The 17,418-nt window shown below is 56.4% G+C and overlaps 1 protein-coding gene across 7 annotated transcripts in view; it reads right to left on the bottom strand.

The window, feature by feature from the left end:
• The window catches only part of TBX5 (T-box transcription factor 5), a 47,238-nt gene extending 31,697 nt beyond the window's left edge, over window positions 1-15,541 (bottom strand). Inside the window, exons 1-7 of one of the 7 annotated variants that reach the window (XM_041729564.1) lie at window positions 13,831-15,282; window positions 13,061-13,199; window positions 11,214-11,398; window positions 9,445-9,539; window positions 7,126-7,245; window positions 6,165-6,312; window positions 2,956-3,108 (exon numbers count right to left, since the gene is read on the bottom strand). In XM_041729564.1, the coding sequence (XP_041585498.1) occupies window positions 2,956-3,108; window positions 6,165-6,312; window positions 7,126-7,245; window positions 9,445-9,539; window positions 11,214-11,360 (663 nt within the window). In that variant the 5' untranslated portion in view covers window positions 11,361-11,398; window positions 13,061-13,199; window positions 13,831-15,282. The other 6 variants (XM_041729568.1, XM_041729567.1, XM_041729563.1 and 3 more) reach the window with 6 other exon arrangements.
• Between the last annotated feature and the right edge of the window lie 1,877 nt (window positions 15,542-17,418).

Raw genomic sequence — 17,418 nt, 5'->3', positions numbered from 1 at the left:
ACCAAGAATATAGGTGCCTTTGGTACTTTACAACTAAAACGTGGGCAAAACATCACATGGGGTGACAGTGGCTGAAAGCTGTCTCCTATGAAATCCCTCCTCTGGAGATCAGGCTGGCTAAAAAACACTTTATGGCCAATCCACTAAAAACCAAACCCAAATTCCCATCTGTGAACCCTTTGTGTGGTCATCAGACACACATCTATCCAGATGCATACTTGAAGACATACATTGTTAGATCTATGAGCATTTAGACACACAATCCCCTAGGCTGTGCTCAAATCTCACACATGCACACCCCATTGAGCATACGCTCCTTCAAGTGCATGGATCATTAAAATATATTCATTGAGGAGGACATCTTTTAAAGAAAATTAGAGAGTCATCTGGGTGGTTCAGTGGTTGAACATCTGCCTTTGGCTGGGGTCATGATCCCAGGGTCTTGGGATCTAGCCCTGCACTGGGCTCCTCCCAGGGAGCCTGCTTCTCCCTCTGCCTATGTCTCTGCCTCTGTGTCTCTCATGAATGAAGGAATTAATGAATAAATAAATAAAAATAAAATTATAAATTTAGGATATACTCACAAGCAGTGGCAATGACAGCTTCATAGCTGTATATATGTCAAACTCATCAAATTGTATACTGCAAATATTGCAGTTTATTGCAGGACAGTTATGCCTCCAAAAGCAAAAAGAGAAAGAGAGAGAAGTGCACACATGCCCCCCACCCCGATCTAGCCATGCCTGATGGACCCTAAGATCATAACCACACAGACCTTAGGGATTTCCTCCAAAGGACCCAAGCACTCACATCATGAGTCTACCACTTCCTGCCCTTTCTGTGTGAACCTGGGCTTGCTTAGTGGAAAAGAGAGAAAGAAAAGAAAATCTGGTGTATCTTTGGACCCTCTGTCAGGTCTAAGTGTGTGTGTGTGTATATATAGATATATAGAGGAGTGTGTGTGTGTGTGTGTGTGTACATACACGAGAGGGAGAGAGGAGGGAGGGAGGGAGGGGTGAGATTGAGTGTCCTTGTTGCTATTTTTTCCAATTTTTTTCCCCTGTGACCGTCACCACAAAGTTAAACATAGATTTATAATAGCCATAGAGGAAACAGGTTGCTAGCAGCCAGGCTCAAATTAGCCTGAAATGGTTCTGCGATTTTCAGAGTATTTGACCTTCATGTTTTTGTTCTCGTTGGTTTGACAACTCAGAAAATTCTTCCTTCCCCTTTAAAAAGTAATTGCATTTTGGGGAGAGCGAGTTTTCTTCTGGAGGGAAGCTCTCTCCAGACCTGGGTCCCCAGACAGGACTTGTGGCCTAGCAGTGACCCTCCATCACCGCTTGACCAGATGGCTGACAATCTGAATTTGGAGATTACCATCTCATAACTGACCTGGCTTCACTGGGGGGGGGGGGCTGTTATCTGACACCCAGAGTATAGGCTGGAGGCTTTAGGGTGCTAAACACACCCATCACTCTGCCCTGGCCTCTCCCACCTGGCTTCACAGCCCCTGTAAATTCCAGCCAGCCTACCCTTATACTGCAGGTGGGGATAGGAAGCTCTGGAGGAGGAAGGGAGTCACCATCCCCATGCCCATCTCCTTATGCTGCCCCAGTGACAGGCCCTCATTGACTCCATATGGAACCCCTTACTTTCGCCTTCAACAACCCATATCACTCCTTAATGCTAGCAGCCTGCATCCCCACAGTGCCCCCTGCCCTGCATCTTGTTTTTCCAGACTCTAGATCTTTTCATGTAGGCTTAAGAATCACTCAGTCCTGGGACTCCTAGGTGGCTCAGTGGTTGAGCATCTGCCTTTGGCCCAGGTCATGATCCCGGGGTCCTGGGATCGAGTCCTGCATTGGGCTCCCTGCAGGGAGCCTACTTCTCCCTCTGCCTGATGTCTCTGCCTCTCTCTCTCTCTCTGAATCTCTTATGAATAGATAAGTAAAATATTTTTTTAGGAATTATTCAATCCTGCCCTTCCACTGATAAAACGAATACAGGGGCACTCGAGTGTCTAAAGAACAGAAGTGAACCCTGATAAGTCAAGAGAAGAGGAGCCCTTTCTCCTGGGAAAAAATAAAAGTTACGGGCTGCTCTGTTCTAGGATCATCATCCAGCTTGGAAATGCCCAGATCGGGGTCTGGATTTTGAACAGTGTGGGGTCTGATGTTGACAGACTCAATCTATACCCTCCTGTGTCTACACCACACTGCAACCTCCTTCTGGAAAATAAAGCATCCCTCCCCTCCGAAAGCTGTGGTTTTGCTGTGGTATTGTCTAACTCCCCAGGAGCCCCTGGGCAGGATGGCACAGGTTGTTCAGTTTCTGTTCTTGTCTTTCAACAATGCCCACCCTGCTTCACTGTTGTCCGGGATGGGCAACCACAGAGACAATCAGAGAAGCATCTTGCAAATCCAAGCCCCAGGCTTCTGGCAACTTTGCCACCTGCCCCAGTTCACATTGAAATGCATCCAAAAGGCAGACTGGAGGAGACACCCTCACCCGAAAAAGGGGCTCCTTGAAGGGTGGCACCAGGCCCCCACCCAAGAGCATGGAGCCCTACATTAAAATGACCTTTCTTCTTGGTGATCACTTTAGGAGTGGAGAGAGTTGATGTGTTCTTGTTATATTTGAATGTGTGGTCACCTACAATTTGACAAGTTTGTTTCTAACTGGTGTGTGTGAGACAGAGAGAGACAGAGACAGAGAGACAAGGAGAGACAGAGAGACCTGCAAAACCAGTGACTATGGTACAAACAGCTGCAACCATCAGGCCCTGGCTTTGCCCCTGCCCTGGCCCCCTGGGGTAGAAGCTGGTACTTACTGTGAGGGAAAGAAGAAGCCCTTAAAGATTAAAAGTTTCAACAGAAGACCCCTGCACCCTCCTACAAAGGAACACACAAACAGGCAGCCGCAGCACGCTCGTTCCCGGGGCCTGAGGCTTACCTTGTGGTTCTGGTAGGAAGTCACCGCGATAAAAGCTGTCTCAGGAAAGACGTGGGTGCAGAACGCGGTATTTTTTGAGCCAAATCCATTATTTTCATCCGCCTTCACAATGTGTAATCTGGGCTGGTATTTGTGCATGGAATTTAGAATAATCTAAAAATAATAAAGAAAATGAGATTGTAAGAAAAATCAAAACCCCTTTGTTTCCAGATAAATTTCTCCTCTCTCCACCGCTAAAATTCACCTCCTTCTACAGACTCTTGGGTGGGGGTGGGGGTGTCTGATTTTTTTCTCTCCTGTTTTGAAAAGGGGCCAGTGATTTCATTAAAAAGAAACATTTCAAAAATGACAATTTCCAACCAAAAAAGCCAGGCTAATATTCCAGGAATCTACCCAAAGCACACACGGCAGTAAATCAGAATTCTTAATAAAGTTTGCTTAATAAATTAACTCCTGTATAGTGTACTCCCCACCCACCTCCACCCCCCCCCCCAAAGGAAGGTATGCAAATATGCAGCAAAGAACTGGTGCCGGGGAGAAGTGTAAGCATCAGTTTTGGAATGAAAGGGGAGAACAATCAAATAAATAAACAAACATCCCCTCCCCCCCAAAACAAAACAAAACAAAACAAAACAAAACGAAACCCTCTAAGAGACTGAAAAGGAAAAGACTAGTGTTTGCAGAACCAGAATAAAAAAATCCCAGGCTCGGCCATTTGTGTGGAGAATGTGCAAAGTGGAGTCCCTGAAATAAAGAAGGTAATGGGCTAGGGAGTGGGATGGGGGCCTGGGATGGCGAGACCCCCACCCACCACCTGCTTCTCACCAGGTTCCCTTTCTACAACGTTATCAACATTTCTGGATCCACCATCAGAATCATCTCCAGCCTTGGCCCCAGACAAACTATGTTTTTTTTTTTCTTTTTGGGGGGAGGTGGGGTGGGGGAATGCATATCTTTCTCCTTCCTTTCTGCTGTCTCCATGTTCGGGGTCCCCCTCCTGTAGCCGCACCTGTAACACCACTACTAGGCCACTACGGTCAGCATCGAGGGAGAAGGAGGCTCCAGACTCCACACCCTCTGCTGGAGCAGGACCAGTCCTAGGAGACGAGCATCTCCGCTTTAAAAAAAAAAAAAGAAGAAAGAAGAAAAGAAAAGAAAAAAGCCAGCTTTGCCGTTTGCAGGATGCCGCGAGCGTCCATCAGGGCGCCCGATACCTGCCCGCTGAATGCGCCATCGCGCGCGCATCGGGCCACCCCCGGCCTGCGCTTCCCCGGGCCCGACACCCGGAGCGCGCGGCCAGGCGGCCCGGGTCTCTGATTACTGGCGTCGCCGCCCCCGGGGCAGGGTCCCCGGGCCAGCCCCAGGCCCGCCCGGAGGGGGAGGGGAGGGGGAGGGGGAGGGGAGGGGGAGGGGCGAGCCCGGGCCCCGCGGCTCCCGACCCCGCCGCGCGCGGCCCTAATCTGCGGCCGCCGCTGGCCCGGCCTCCTGCCCGGCCGATAGCGACGCCGGCGGGGGCGGCGCGGCGACAGAGAGACGCAGCGGGGCCCCGGGGGCCGCCGCAGCCCCCGGCCGGCGGGGCCATCGTCCCGGCTTAGCCAAATTGCTCTGACGGCCGGGGACAGTGTGGAGACAGCAGCGCGAGGGCGATCTAATGGCTCCTAATTTCATTAGGGCGGCTCTGGGCTGCAGGGGGGGGGCCGGGCCGCCCCCAGGACCCCAGGACACCCCCTCTCTTCCGCGGGGCCCGGGAGCCTGGACACGCGCGAGGGTGCCGGAGCCCGGTTGCGGGGCGCACGCCCCAGCGCGACCCCAGAAGGCACCGCCTGGACCGCTCGGGGAAAGCGAGGCTCCACGGAGCCCCCCTCCGCGCGCGTCACCCCGGCCAGCCCGTGCCCACGCAGGGTCCCCCGGCGCTGCAGGCAAACGCGGAGGGGGCCGGGCGATTTGCCCTGAAATGCCCCCACTGCACCCTCTGCTCCTTCCCGGCCACCGCCCGCGGGAAGGGAACTGGGCCTTCCTTCTCTCCCCCCCTTGGGCCAGCGGTTCCAGCTCGCACCACCACGTGCAGAGACTGACTCACTGCCCGCACCCCTGTCCCCTCCCAGCAGCGCAGACCCTCCGGGTTCAAGCTACATGACCTTGGGCAGGACCCTCCCCTCCCCTGCACTCCCATTTATAAAGGCGGCATATTTGTGCGTCCTCCTTTCTAGGCTGCTGTGAGGGCCCAGGGTCCCCAAGACGAAAGAGCCCACTTTACGGTGGAGTCATCAAGCCAGGGATTCTGAACACACTGAATTCGAGACTGTCTTCTTTTCTGGTGATTAGTTATTGCCAGTGAAAAGATATGGAGACAGTTCCAAATCAGTGTTTTGTTCATTTGTGGGGTTTTTTGTTGTTGTTGTTGTTGAGGAAAACACTGTTTAAAGCTGGAGAATCTGCTAAGAGCTTGGAAGGCGAGGGGCAGCACACTCAGTGTCCTGCATGCAGACTCTGGTGGTTCACCAGGCTGCTCTGGGGGCCGATGCAGACTCCAGGGTTAGGACTCTGGTCCAGGTTTGCCTGTTCCAGGCATGGTGAGGGTAGGGGAGAAGCTCGAAGTTGGGGGGAAAAAGATAAACCCAAGAGGATCAGCTCAAAAGGGGTACCCGGGTTGGCCTCCGGCAGGTTGGCTTCCCCATCTGTAAAAGAGGGAACAGGTGGCCTAGGGGCTCCCTCTCAGCTGGAACATCTCAATAACAAGGCAGGGTTTGGAAGTGAGCAGGGAAGGCTATCTAGGGTTCCCATGGAGGTCTAGCCCCTGGGCAGCCTCTGGGCTAGAAGGACCACGTTTTTCTGAAGATCTGAAACACACAACCCCCCACACCTAATCACAGATGGGACTGAGGTCCAGGCTTCAGTCTCCCCAGGCCCCGGTTCTCCAGCTGCCCCAGAAGGAAAGGCAGCCCCAGAGCATGGGACGGTGGACCACAGAGAAGACTGCACAGGACAGCGGCGGATTAGGGAGGCCAAGAGAGGAAAAGACCCAGGCCAGTGGAATGAGGCAAGGAAAGGAGAAGCAAGCGTGAGTGAGAGGAGCCAAGAAGAGAGAGAAACTCAGGGAAACACAAAGGGGGAAGAGAGAGGGCAAGAGGGACCCAGACCCACGGACTCAGGACAGTCAGAGATGGAGAGTACCGGAGGAGGCCTTGTGGGCTATATCAGGTACTTACATGCCCAAAAGGGTCCAGATGGTTGTTGGTGAGCTTGAGTTTCTGGAAGGAAACCAGCTGCCTCATCCAGTGCGCCCCGGTGGCCGGCGAGTCCGGATGCACGTAGAGACGGCCCGGCATAGCGGGCTCTGCTTTGCCCGTCACAGACCTGACCAAGGAGGAACAAAACCCGCCCAGGCTTAGCGCCCTGTCATGCTGACAGGGTCCTGTGCCCGGCCAGACAAGGGCTGCTGAATAGAAGAATGATCTGGAAATGGCCGAATCCTGGGGCCTTGCCTGGGCATCTGCAAGCCCAGGTGATCAGAAGGCCTGCGGCCAGTGTCCAGGCAAGTCCCCCCACTAAGCGGCTTTTTCTTCTTCCACCCCACCCCTCCCCCTGCACCAGGGGAGCCGCAGGGCCTCCAAGCCTCTTGCTACCCATGGAACAATTCTTGGGTTCTGAAAGCCTGGACCAAAAAGGCTAAGAAAAGTCCTTAAGGGCTTTCAAATGTGCTTTCTTCTTCGAGCCTCCCTGCACGCTTGGCAGCCACAGGAGCAGTCCACCCGAGGAATGGACCTCTCCTCGCTTGCCTGTTTAACTCAAATACCACGGCCTGACTTTGCAATTTCATAAAAAGGCATGTTCAAAGCAGGTAACTCATAAAAAATAACTGTAAATGGTTTTATGCCCCCAGAAATACCTCCAGCGCTTGGAAACAATACTCTTTTTAAAATATCCACAACCCGTGGGTGCAGGAACAGCTACAGGCCTTTCACATCCTCTGAGCCTCAGTTTTCTTGTCTATAAAATGGGAACTAACAGCTGCTCCTGCCTCCTCTGGGGTGGTCCAGGATAGCAGCAAAACCCTCCGCAGGGTGGGGAGTTCAAAGAATGTTTCTTGGTTCTGTCTGTGGGGAGGAGAGTCTGGCCTTCCACTTCCCCCCTTGCCCTCCCCACTGGCCCACACTGGTGCCTACCTACCATTTATTATCTGCGAACTTGTATCTGTGGTCATCGGCTGGAACGATGTCCATGAGGAGAATGTATTTCGTTTTGGGATTGAGGCCCGTCACCTTCACTTTGTAACTGGGAAACATCCGTCTGGGTAGAGAAGGGGACGGAGACCAAGAAAGGGACGGGTGAGGGGGTGAGGAAGAGAGAAAAAAATTAATGCCAATGTCATAAAGGGCGCATCCACGCATCTTAATGGAAGACGCAACTCCTCCACCAGTGAGGAGTGTACAAGAGAAAAGCGGCCCCCGCTCCGCTTTTGCCAGGATCCATTCCAGGTTTCCCTTGAAGTTTTGGGGAGGAGAGAGGCCCAGAGGTGAGCTGGAAGCTGGTGACTATTTGTAACCTGGAGGAAAACAGAAACCTGGAGGTCGCAGCTTCCGTAAAGAAACAGTGGTGAAGAAGGGCCTAATGGAACCTCCATTTCGGCTCTTTGTAAATGCTCTTTTCAGAGCCAGAGACCTACTTTTTTATTTAGGGGCAGAAGGAGCCCAACTCGGTGAGAAGCTGGCCTCCAGCGCCCAGGCAGGTGCTCTAGCCACTCTGCTCCGTGCACGCGTTGCTGCCGCCTCATGATGACGGCGGGCTGGGTGCGCCCCGGGGAATGCACATCTGTGGGTGCCCATATACCTCTTGCCCTGGCTGGGGTCCCCAGAAAAAAACACAGCTGGTAACCTCTGCTGCGAGCCTTGAGCCAAAATTTATTCCTAAATGCCGTACCCGGCCCCCCAACTTCTCCAACGTGTCTGGCACTCTTCCTTGGAGAGTCTAAACACTTTGGCCCTCAGCAAAGAAACCCAAAACCCATCCGGGTTTGGTTTTGGAACCAGGATAGTCATGGGCAGATGGGTGCTGCAGACCTGCGGGCCCTGTACCTCTCCCTCTGCACTCACGGGGTGCGCTCCAAATTCCCAGCCCTCTTTCGGAGGCGGGGTGGGGTGCGCCCCGGAAAGCCAGCAGTGGGAGGCTGGCCGGAGTGGAAGGACAGGACGAGCTGCGGGATCCAGGCTCACCGGGGGATGGTGGGAAGGGGTGAGGGAAGGGAGGCCTCGGAGCCCAAGACCTGTGGTGTTTATCTGCCGCAGCGCGTGTGCCTGCAGGCAGGCGAGAGGAAGGCTTCCCAGGCCTTTTATAGTTAAATCCCCTCAGCTCAGGCTGGGGGGAGAGGGGGCCCGGGACAGGTCTTTCCTTCCTCGGCAGAATGGGAAGAAGAGCTTAGTTCCTTCAGTGTAAACAGAACGCGCCTCCTAGTTCACTCAGGCCGAGCGGGGGAGCAGACATTGTTTAATTTCAAATAATAATAAATGTCACTGTTGTCAGTTTATTGCGGGAGGCTTCGGCTGCAGAACCGGGGGGCGTCTGGGGAGGCGGCTCCACCCTCCCCCTTCACACACTCGGTGGCTTGGGCCTACTGGCCTCGCCAGCTTCACACGCCTGCTCCGGGCTGACTCCAGGCTTTCTGCCCTTGAGGCCGCGGAGGGCCAGCCCAGCACCCGGAGGCCTGTGCCGAGGATGTGCCCAGGCACGCTGAGCTACAGAGCGGCAAGAGCCTCCCGCAGCCTCCCCCAGCCGGCTAGCTAGTGGTTCCAGCAAAACACACACACACACACACACACACACACACAACTGCGAGCTTTTAAGAGGAACTCTGGGGTGAGTGTCTTGGCGAAACTGCCGTGTTTATCGGTGTCTGTATATAGAGCCCGGCCGAGCCCCGGTTCAGTTTCAAAGGCTTTGCCTGCTTTCTATAAACAATGAAAGAGGTAGCGAATACATTCGACGATTCAAAGTTTGGCAATCGGGTGGGACACTGGACCCGCTCCAAGGTCAGGCAGGGCGGGAAGGAGGGTGGGGGCCAGGAGTCAAGGCCGCAAGCGGGTCTCATCTCTGTGCCCACTCCGCGCTTCTCCGGTTCCCTTCTCTCTCCGCCTCGTCCCACTTTGTCCCATTACCGATCCACCCGCTGAGCACAGCCCCCCAAGCCCTCGACTCTTCCTTCTGTAAGAGTGGGAGAAATGCCCCGTTTCGGAGGTGAATCTTGCAGGCGTTTCTTCCAGCAGGAATGGAGGTCACTGGAGGAGTTCTCCAGGCATCTTTAACCCAAATCGGGTGAAACAAAATACATTCATCCTCTCTCGCGCGCTCGCTCCCTCTCTCTGCTCTACACTGTTCTCGCCTCTCTCTGCCCCTCCGCCTTCTCCGCCTCTCCGTCTCTCGGATCTCCGAGACACCTTTCCTTCTCCCCCATGATTTCCCCAGGCCCTCCCTCCGCAGAGGTGGCCAGCTCACCTCCCAGCCTTGGTTATGATCATTTCCGTGCCTACTTCGTGAAACTTCAGCCACAGCTCTCTTTCGTGGAGAAACACCTTGATCCCTTCCATTCCCTAGAGGAAGGAGAGAAAAGTCACACAGACGAACCCCAGGAGCAATAGGACTTCCCTCTCCAAACTCTCCCCAAACTCCCCCCAAACACAGCTGGTTCCTTCCCTTCGGAGCCTCTGTGCTCTAAAGCTGAGAATAGTATCAAGCCCACTGCAGAGCTGTGTGGACTCTGGAACACGGGCAGCCCTGCCTAGGAACCCCTGTGCTTGCCCCGTGTAACCCCCATGGTGCACTGCTGTCTCCTAATGCCACCAACAAAAAGCCAGAGAAAAATCCCCAAACATCCCGTGCTGTCCACGGGAGGACAGGCTGAGACCCCCAAAATGGGACCAATCTCAATCCCTTTCAGCCAAGATGCAGCCAAAAACAAAAGCAAAAAGCAAACACAAAAACACTAGATCTCAAAAAGCCTGCTCAGAACATTCTTCTGTAGACGCCCAGATAGGCACACACAAGCACACAGACATGCAAATCCCATATCTACGCGTGTTTCATTTCACCATGGCGGTGCAAACACAAACATCCGTGAACAAAATCTCAATTTAAAAATGTTTCTATAGGAGAATAGATTCCCACAGCCCAAAATATTAATTCTTAAATGCGTATGTGAACACATTTTCTAGGTTCTCCTCACATCCAACTTCGTTCACTTCACGAGCTGTTTCGATTCTGGGCACAGCCGAAACTTCAACGTTTCCGCTTTCAACTAAATACTATTTTACAAAACCGATGCAAAAAATATACATACAGAAATCTTCGTTTTGCAATAATCCATAACTAATAAGCAGATTTGCTTTTCTGTAGGAAAAAAAATCTACGTTTCCCAAGCTCTGTGCCCACTGCCCTCTGCTTCTCTACAACCGTACATGTGTTTTCTGAGACGGGAAGGGCAAAGAGACAGGTGATGAAGTTCTCAGGAAGGACATTGATCGAAATCCCAAAGAAAGGTTTTGGCTACATCCAAATATCTCTTCTAGTCATGTCACCCTGCTCCGCACCATCTGACACCCTATTTAAATAATTAAGGGGTACACGGGCCACCTTGAGCACCCAGAACGCCCGGGGAATAGGGTAGAGAGAGCACACCCGAGGCCTCACTCTCTCCTCGGGGCCCAGCTTCCACCCAGGGGAGCCTACTGCAACCTCTCAGCAAAGCCATGCTGCTCCCCGCCACCCGGCCAGGGTGAGCCAGCCCTCCGGAGCCCGGCCCAAGACAAATAGTGCAACTCCCTGGTCTGGGCGGCGGCGCGGAGGAGGCGGGCGGAGGCGAAGGCTACGGAAGATCTGAAGAGGGGTCAAGCCATCGCTCACGCCGGCCTGAAGCAGCCGCTGACCCAGCCCTTAATGAGGGGCTGGGGGCTGAGTCTACACCTAGGGCAGCAGCAAAGGAATGATCTGGGCTATTGTTAGCTGGCCCCAAATAGCCAGATAATTAAGACTTCTCTCACAACCCAAATGTATTTCCAAAATCCTCTGGCCGTAAAGATTATTGTCACAATGAAGTGGATTGGAGTATTCTGACATTTGGGGGACACGGGGCAGAGAAAGGTGGAATGAGTGGGATTTAAAAGGAAAGAAGACAATTATGGGAAAGGGGCAACCCCCCCACCCCCATCCCTCCCCGGCGGGAGGGCCTCTGGTTCCTGCAAAGGGCCTCCGGCTAGAGTTCTCCTTACCTGCTGGGTGAAGGCGGCCTGCGGAGACGCCGGGGACTTGCTGGGGGCTCCTAGCGAGCTCTCGGCCTTGGAGTCGCAGGGTAGATCCTTGGAGTCAGGTTCCAGGGGTGTGTGGGCCAGGCCAAAGCCCTCGTCTGCGTCGGCCATGGTGTGCCCGGCGCCCTGTGCCCGCGCAGGGTCCTACTCTGAGGACAGGAAGCAGAGAGAGAAAAAGAAGGTTGGAAACAAGGTTCTAGTGACAGGAGGGAGCAGCTGGGTCCCCAGTGTCCAGCTCCCAGCACCTCCGTTCCCAGCTGAAGGAGGCCGCAGAAGGTTCCCTTATTATTATTATCATCATTACTACTTTATGACCACGCACAACCTCTTGCGAAAGACCCGGGTCAGACCAGGAGGAGGCGAGGCCCGCATCTCCCCTGCGCAGGCTCCCCACGATAAGCCAGCTGCCCGTCAAATTTGTCTGGACTTCTGGAAGAGCCAATAAAGATAAGGCCTGGGTATTTTTGGAAGCCATTGGGTACGAACCAAAAACAAAACAAAAACCTAGTGTCCTTTCGAGAATTGTTTTTCTCTGTCAAATTCACAGAAGGACATCACAGCTCTGTGTATGAAAACTCGCAAGAGGAATATTTTCCACAGCGGGCAAAATGCCTGCAGTAACCCGCCTCTTGCAAAACCAAAAACATAGGAGGGGAAAGATGTTACAGATGGAGAGAGACCAGGTCCCGAGGAGAATTCACGTTCATCCTTTATCAGTCGCAGGCCTTAAAATTAAAAGTCCTTCAACAGTAAAAGTCCTCCCGCTTTCCCTCAACTTTTTGCAACGGTAAAAAAAACGAAAAGTAGCCCAACAGCCGAGGAACGAAAGCGGCGGTGCGGAGGGAGGCACGCTCCTGGGTGCCCACGGCCCGCGCTCTGTCCCTGCCCCTGCCGGCCTGGCCGGCGTTCTCTGGGCTCTCCAGCCCCGGACGCACATTTTGACGAGCCAGCCAGGCCGAGGGAAGTTTCTCGGAGCTGTAGCCGGGCCTGGCTCGCTGGAAGTGCAGGCCCAAGCTCCAGCCCACGAGGATATCAAGGGTTCCAGATAAATTCTGGGCTGCAATGGTTGGATCGGCCTCCTGGGCCCGACGCAAGGGGTAGAATGGCCCGGGTGGCGGGCTTAGGAGGCTGGAACACTTAAAATAACAGCTGCAGAACTGTTCAAGCCCGGAGGAGCCTGCCTCTTGCTCTGATCGCCTTCCAATCTCCTCCACGTTTCCAAGTAAGGATTTGCTCCCTCGAAACCGGGTTAGACTGGGAAGGAGGGTGCCAAGGAGGGCCTCCCCAAAGCTTAGCAGCCGCTAAAGCAAAAGGCTGAATCCCCCACTCCCCCAACCCCAGGTCTGCAGTGGCTGGAGACCCGGAGTGGGGCGGTGGAGGACGGCTTCGGAGGCCCGTCTCCGGAGCAGCCTCCCTCGCCACACCCTCGGGGTTCGGGAGGCACGGGGATGGGAGCCCTCGCAGCCTTCTTGCAACAAAAGAACCTGGGGCTGGCGGCCCCCACGTGCGCTCAAGTCTGCCGCCGGCCACGGGGACAAGCCCATCCTGCGCCCCGGTCGGGTCGGCGGCAGCTCAGGGCTGGCAGGGGCGAGCTAGATGCGGTTTGACAGAACCAGGCCGCGCGTCCTGCAACCCTCCACGCCGCTCCGGGGCCGCGCACCTCCCCGGCTGGCCGGCCGACCGGCTCCACGCGCCCGGAGCTCCCCGCCAGCCCGGGGTCGGGCTGGAGTCCCGCCGTTCGCGCCTCCCGGAGCTGGCTGGGCCGGAGGGCTCCCTCCCGAGCCTCCCGGGCCATCTGCAGGGACGGTTACCTCGCTGGGCGAAGCCGGTGCATTCACCACATCCCTTCTGGCTCCTAGCAGGGAAGCCGGCGGCGAGGCGGGGGCGCGGGCATGGTGGCTCCGGGGTTTATGCCGGGGACTCCTCGCCCAGACTAGGCGCTACCGCTGCCTACAAAGGATCACCCACCGCTGGAGCCTCGGCGGCGACTGCCCACCTCCGACACACACCTCCTCCGCTCTGCGCTCGCTCGCTCGCTCGCTCTCCCGCTCTCCCTAAAGACTTCCAAGTTGTCAGGCGCCAGAAGGGCTCCAAGGAACGCACGCAGCAGCCGCAGCGAGCACCCTGAGCGTTATAACCTCGGGGCCCGCTCCTTGCTTGCACCCCTCAGGAGGGGAAGTTGGGAGATAGGAGAGAGCTGTGGGAATGGTCAAGGTCCTTTCTGGGCGCCGCTTTCAGGGTTAAAGTTCTGGAATCCGAGGAAGAGAGTCTCTCCTCTCTCTCTCTCTCTCTCTCTCTCTCTCTCAGAAATACAAGCCGACTCAGCTGAGCTCAGTGACGTTGGGCTGCCTTGATGCTTACAAAGTACTGAAATTGCCTATCCGACTAGCTCCCACTGCACACAGCCTGCCTCTGCCTCTTACCCGCCCCCCTCCCTCCCTTTCTCCCTCTCTCCCTCCCTTTCTCTTCTCGCTCCCTCCCCCAACCACCTTTTCCATTAGATTTCCCGAACACTCAAATCACAGCACTACTCTCAAACCCAGACCTCGAGCTCACCCCTCCTCTCCACCCCCTTCCCAACCTCCATCCATCTCTGCTTCTCTGAGCTCGGCTCAGTGGCTGCAAAAAATCCTGCACAAATCATCGCAAACCCGGTCGGCTTCTGCCCGGGAAGTAATCTCAGTGACACGGCTGTGCAGAGAACGGAGTCTGCACACACTACGCTGCACACACACACACACACACACACACACACACACACACGCCTCGCGCCTCCTCTGAAGCCTGGCCCATGTTCTCCCTCCGACGCTGACCTCAAGACAGTGCTGCGTGACCCCGCCTGGCCCGGCTGGCCGCCGACGGCCGCCCTGACATCTCTCCCCCTCCCCACTCACCACCCCAACTCCCAGGGACTCCAGGGTGAAGGCAGGGTGAAGGTGCATTGGGATGGGGGCTCAGATCAAAGATGCCAAGAAAGAAACTGCTGGGGGGCTCCCACCCCCAGGGCCAGCAGACCTCCCTGGCGGGAGGTGTACGCCAGGCAGTACCCAGTTTTATTAAAATAATCAAACAGTCATGGGAGACTGGCTCGGCCCCTCTCCCTGCCCAGCCCCTCTCTGAAATGTATTATTTTGCGGGTTGAAGAGGTCAATAGAAGCGTAAACACAGTGAGTAGGTCTTAGCCTGAGCAGACCCAGTTTGGAGCACCAAGTATCCGAGCTGGGACTAAATGTCAGGGTTTCCTATGGTTTCCCACCCTTGTCTCCCGTACCCCCTCACCTTATTCCTTTCTGGGGCTCTGACTAGAGACGTAGGCCTGCAGGCCTGGGAAGAGGGATGCAGAGAGGAGAAACACGCTGGAGATCAGAGGCCAGCTGGACGTAACATATCCGCTGCAAAATTACAAAGTGGACTGTCCGTCCCTAAAAGTGGGGTGACCAGGGGGAGAAAGCCAGCCCAGCATTTGCTCCAGTTCTCACTCCTCCCTCCAGGTTCTTTGCAAACAACCTTTTGCCGCTGAAGCAGTTTATTTATTTGTGTGAAAACACGCTCAACCCTTTCAGACCGTCAGCTCACAGGACTTTGGGCTCGCTAAGGAGGCGACCCCAGGCCAAAGACTGGAAACAAACATCGCTTCAGGATGAGCCTGAATCTCTGCGCCTCTGGCAAAAGGAAGGGGAAATCCAGAAAGACTTCTCCAATCCCTTTAAATTCTCAGAGATTTGCGGATAAAATAAATTCCCATAAATAAATTGTAGGCCCCTCCCGGGAGGGCAGATCTGAACTCCCCCCAAGTAACTGCCTGGCCAGATTCACTTGGTTCTGGCCACCACTCGAAACTGGGATTTTGAAACCTCCGACGGGAATCTATTCTTGCCAGGTGACAGTCCAAGGCGAAATGCAAGAGAGTCCATTCTTACTTCCACAGTGAAAAACAGCATCTCTGGGAGGGGGTGTTCAGCCGGACCCAGCTGGGGCGGGAAGCCAGGCGGCCCAGGCCAGGTGAAGTGCTGAGCGAAACCCATCCACCACCACCACCCCACCATAGCTGTCCAGGGGGACACTCACCTCCAAAAATCCCACCTCTTCTTTCCAGCGCAGAAGCCGGCAGTGGCGCCTTGCTGGGGAGTGGGGGTTCAAGTGGAGAGTTTGCAAAGGGCCCCCCAAAAAAGACCCCCGTTGGGCCCAGCCTTCTTCCAGCCTCTGTCAAGAGTGGTATGTACCTCCCAGCTCGAAGCTGGTTTGTGGTCTTCGACAAATTAAATATTACTATTTATTACCAGGCATACCCCAATAAAATAAAGAGGCAACCAGGCGATACCGACTATCTCACCAGCCGCTGCACCTATAGGACTTGGAGACGTCACGAGTCACGCAACCGGCCCGCGGGCTGTCACGCTCGACTGGGGGGCAGCGCGGAGGTTAATTTCTCCCCATCTTCGCCCATCAGTCCCGGGGCTGCGCAGCCACAAGTTCCAGACGCCTCGGCCGCGGGAATAAATAAAGAAATAAACAAACCCAGCGCTCTTCGGGGAAATGGGGGTGGCGAACATCAGGCGCAAATAGAGCCAAGATCGATTTTCTTAGGGAGGGGGAGGGGGAGGGGAGGGTGGGCAAGGGAGGTGGGAGCCCACCTCGGCCCAAGGCCCCGGGAAGAAATCAGATGGGGGTGGGGGGGGCGGAACGAGGTCCCTCGGAGGAGGCACGAGAGCCCCTTTATTATTTAAAAAGGGTTGTTTTGGGTGTTTGCTTTTTTTTTTTTTTTTTTTTTTTTTTTGTGGTCCTTGTTTTCCAAAGAGGAGCTCTCAGAACTGGGGCTCTCGGGGCGCCGCGGGGCCGGCCCTGGCTGGGCCGCGGTACCTCCGCGCGGCTCGCAGACCTGCGTGGACCCGGTGGCCAGGTGACCGCGCAGGGGAACCGAGGCCGAGGCGTGGAGGCCAAGAGGGAAGGGTCGTCCGCAGTGTGCGCGCCGAGGAAGAGCGCGTTGTGCGAGAGCTGCTCTAGCCGGGTCCGGGGGTGCAACTGGTCCCCAGCCTGTCCCGGCGGGGCGGGGTGCCGGGGGTGGCGGGGTGGGGATAGAAGGGGGGCTTCTGCAGAGAGCAGTCACAGCGACCCGGCCTGCACCGGGGGGGACGCTCAATTTCGTTTTTTGTTTGGCAATAACGATTCGCATTATTTTTGGTCTCCCCGGTGGGCACGGACTTCAAAGCGCCCCGTGGCGGATGCGCTCTCGGGCTTTTGCGCGCAGCTGGAAACGCGCTGGGTGCAGTTGCGAAACGTACTGCGTAGACGCCCCCGGAGGCGCGGCGGAGGGAAGAGCGGGGCCTGCCCGGGAGCGAGCCAGGAGCGAGCGCCGGCCCGCGCGAGGGTAAGCTCCCCGCCGGGGCAGGAGGGCGGTGGACGTCGGCCTCGGGCTCGGCCTCGCCCGCCGCTGCGGGGTTCCAGCCTGGGTTCCGCCCGGCCCTGGCCCCCGGGGCTCTCCGGGGCACGGCCCGGCCGCAGGCCCCGGCCCTCTGGGACTGGAGCGGCAGCGCGCAGCTCCGGGAGCGAAGGTCAGGCCCGCGGGGAGAGAGCCCGGCCGCAGGCCCCGCTGCACGCCCGCTGCACGCCCGCTGCACGCCCCGCTGCACGCCCCAATGCACACCCCAATGCACACCCCAGTGCACACCCCGCTGCTCCCAGCGAGCGGGCCCCGCGTCCCCCGGCCCGGCCAGGCCGCAGTGACTGCCCCCCAAATTCCCTCGCTTCCCAAGTCATCCACAATTCCGCTCTCCCCTTCCGAGGCCCGTGCGGTGCAGCGCTTGCTCCCAGGCGCCCAGGGAAGCCGAAATCCTTCGCCCCCAGGCCTCGAGACGGGTTCCCGCTGGGCGCCGGGGCCGAGGAGGGCCGGCAACCTCGGCCTGGGCCCCGCGGCGGGCCGGGGAAGGCGCGCTCCGGGCCGGGCCAGCTCCTTTCCGCTGCGCTCCCCCTTCTCTCGCATCCCGCCCCCGACCGGCTCGGCCCGCGGAGGATTCCGCAGCCGCCGCGGCCCCGACCCGCCGTCCCGGACGCCCCGCTCCGGAGCCCCGACCACCGGCCGAGTAAATTAAAGTCCTCAGCCGGTGTCGAGCATCTTCATTCTCTCGCCCAGTCGTTGGGGAGCGAGTTCCGAGGACAGGGGCGGCAGCAG

This window comes from Vulpes lagopus, chromosome 14 (assembly GCF_018345385.1).
Source record: "Vulpes lagopus strain Blue_001 chromosome 14, ASM1834538v1, whole genome shotgun sequence".
Taxonomy (NCBI): domain Eukaryota; kingdom Metazoa; phylum Chordata; class Mammalia; order Carnivora; family Canidae; genus Vulpes; species Vulpes lagopus.
Note: the sequence above shows the minus strand (reverse complement) of the source record. Positions and strands in the feature narration are given on the sequence as shown.